Source organism: Myotis davidii, unplaced genomic scaffold (genome assembly GCF_000327345.1).
Source record: "Myotis davidii unplaced genomic scaffold, ASM32734v1 scaffold46, whole genome shotgun sequence".
NCBI classification, from domain to species: domain Eukaryota; kingdom Metazoa; phylum Chordata; class Mammalia; order Chiroptera; family Vespertilionidae; genus Myotis; species Myotis davidii.
The window spans coordinates 4,592,964-4,593,971 of NW_006383006.1; the positions used below are offsets into that span (position 1 = coordinate 4,592,964).

A 1,008-nucleotide genomic window follows, 5' to 3' on the forward strand; every position below is an offset into this window, starting at 1 on the left:
TCGTTCTTTTTTATCAATGTGAAAACATTTGATGTAGTTCACCTGAAATGTATTAGAAGCTATAACGTTTTGAGACCTTGTCCTCTGTCACATTTTGGAGTTCTTTACCTGACATTCATTTTAGTTGCTGAGAGAGTGGAACGCTTGACCGACCCCTTCATATACAAGGTGCTCAGATCTGCAGCACCCGGGGCTTGGCCTTGTGAGCGCTGCTGGCTGGAGGGAGTACAAGCCGTAGAAAATCTTCTTTGGAGACCCACTGGAGTTGCCACCACTTCCTTAGTTATGGAACGCTTCTGAGAAAGGAAAATACATTATTAAAGCTTGACCTCGCCCTGACTGGTTTGGCTCAGTGGACAGAGCATCGGCCTGCAGACTGAAAGTTCTCGGGTTCGATTCCAGCCAAGGGCATGTACCTTGTTTGCGGGCACATCCCCAGTGGGAGTGTGCAGGAGGCAGCTGATCGATGTTTCTGTCTCATCGATGTTTCTAACTCTCTATCCCTCTCCCTTCCTCTCTGCAAAAAATCAATAAAATATATTAAAAAAAAAAGCTTATGGGATTTGTGTGTTTGTGTGTCTGTATGTGTGTGTGTGTGTGCGCGCGCGTGTGTTTTTTACTATTTAGAATTTATCATCCAGTGCATTTCCCTGTTGGCAGAAAACTAAAAACTCAAGCAAGTGACTCATATAACAGACAATGTACCTGCTAACAGTGTTCATTTTCTGCCCTATTTATTTATTTTATATTTTTTATTGATTTCAGAAAGGGAGTGGGAGAGATAGAAACATTAATGAGGAGAATCACTGATTGGTGCCTCGTACACACCCCCTACTGGGGATGGAGCCTGCAACCCGAGCCCAAACTCCGGGCATGTGCCCTTGACCAGAATGGAACCCAGGACGCTTCAGTGTGCAGGCCAACGCTCTATCCACTGAGCCAAACTGCCTAGGGCCTGTGTCACTATATAATTCCAGTTCCATTTTAAATTCCTTTTTGGCAGTTACA

The 1,008-nt window shown here is 44.6% G+C and overlaps 1 protein-coding gene across 1 annotated transcript in view; it reads right to left on the minus strand.

The window, feature by feature from the left end:
* Window positions 1–1,008, minus strand: part of NUSAP1 (nucleolar and spindle associated protein 1) — a 33,148-nt gene that overhangs the window by 9,823 nt on the left and 22,317 nt on the right. The window contains exon 6 of the mRNA XM_006778074.2: window positions 109–296. Coding sequence (XP_006778137.1) covers window positions 109–296 — 188 coding nt within the window. The remainder of the gene's footprint in view (window positions 1–108; window positions 297–1,008) is intronic.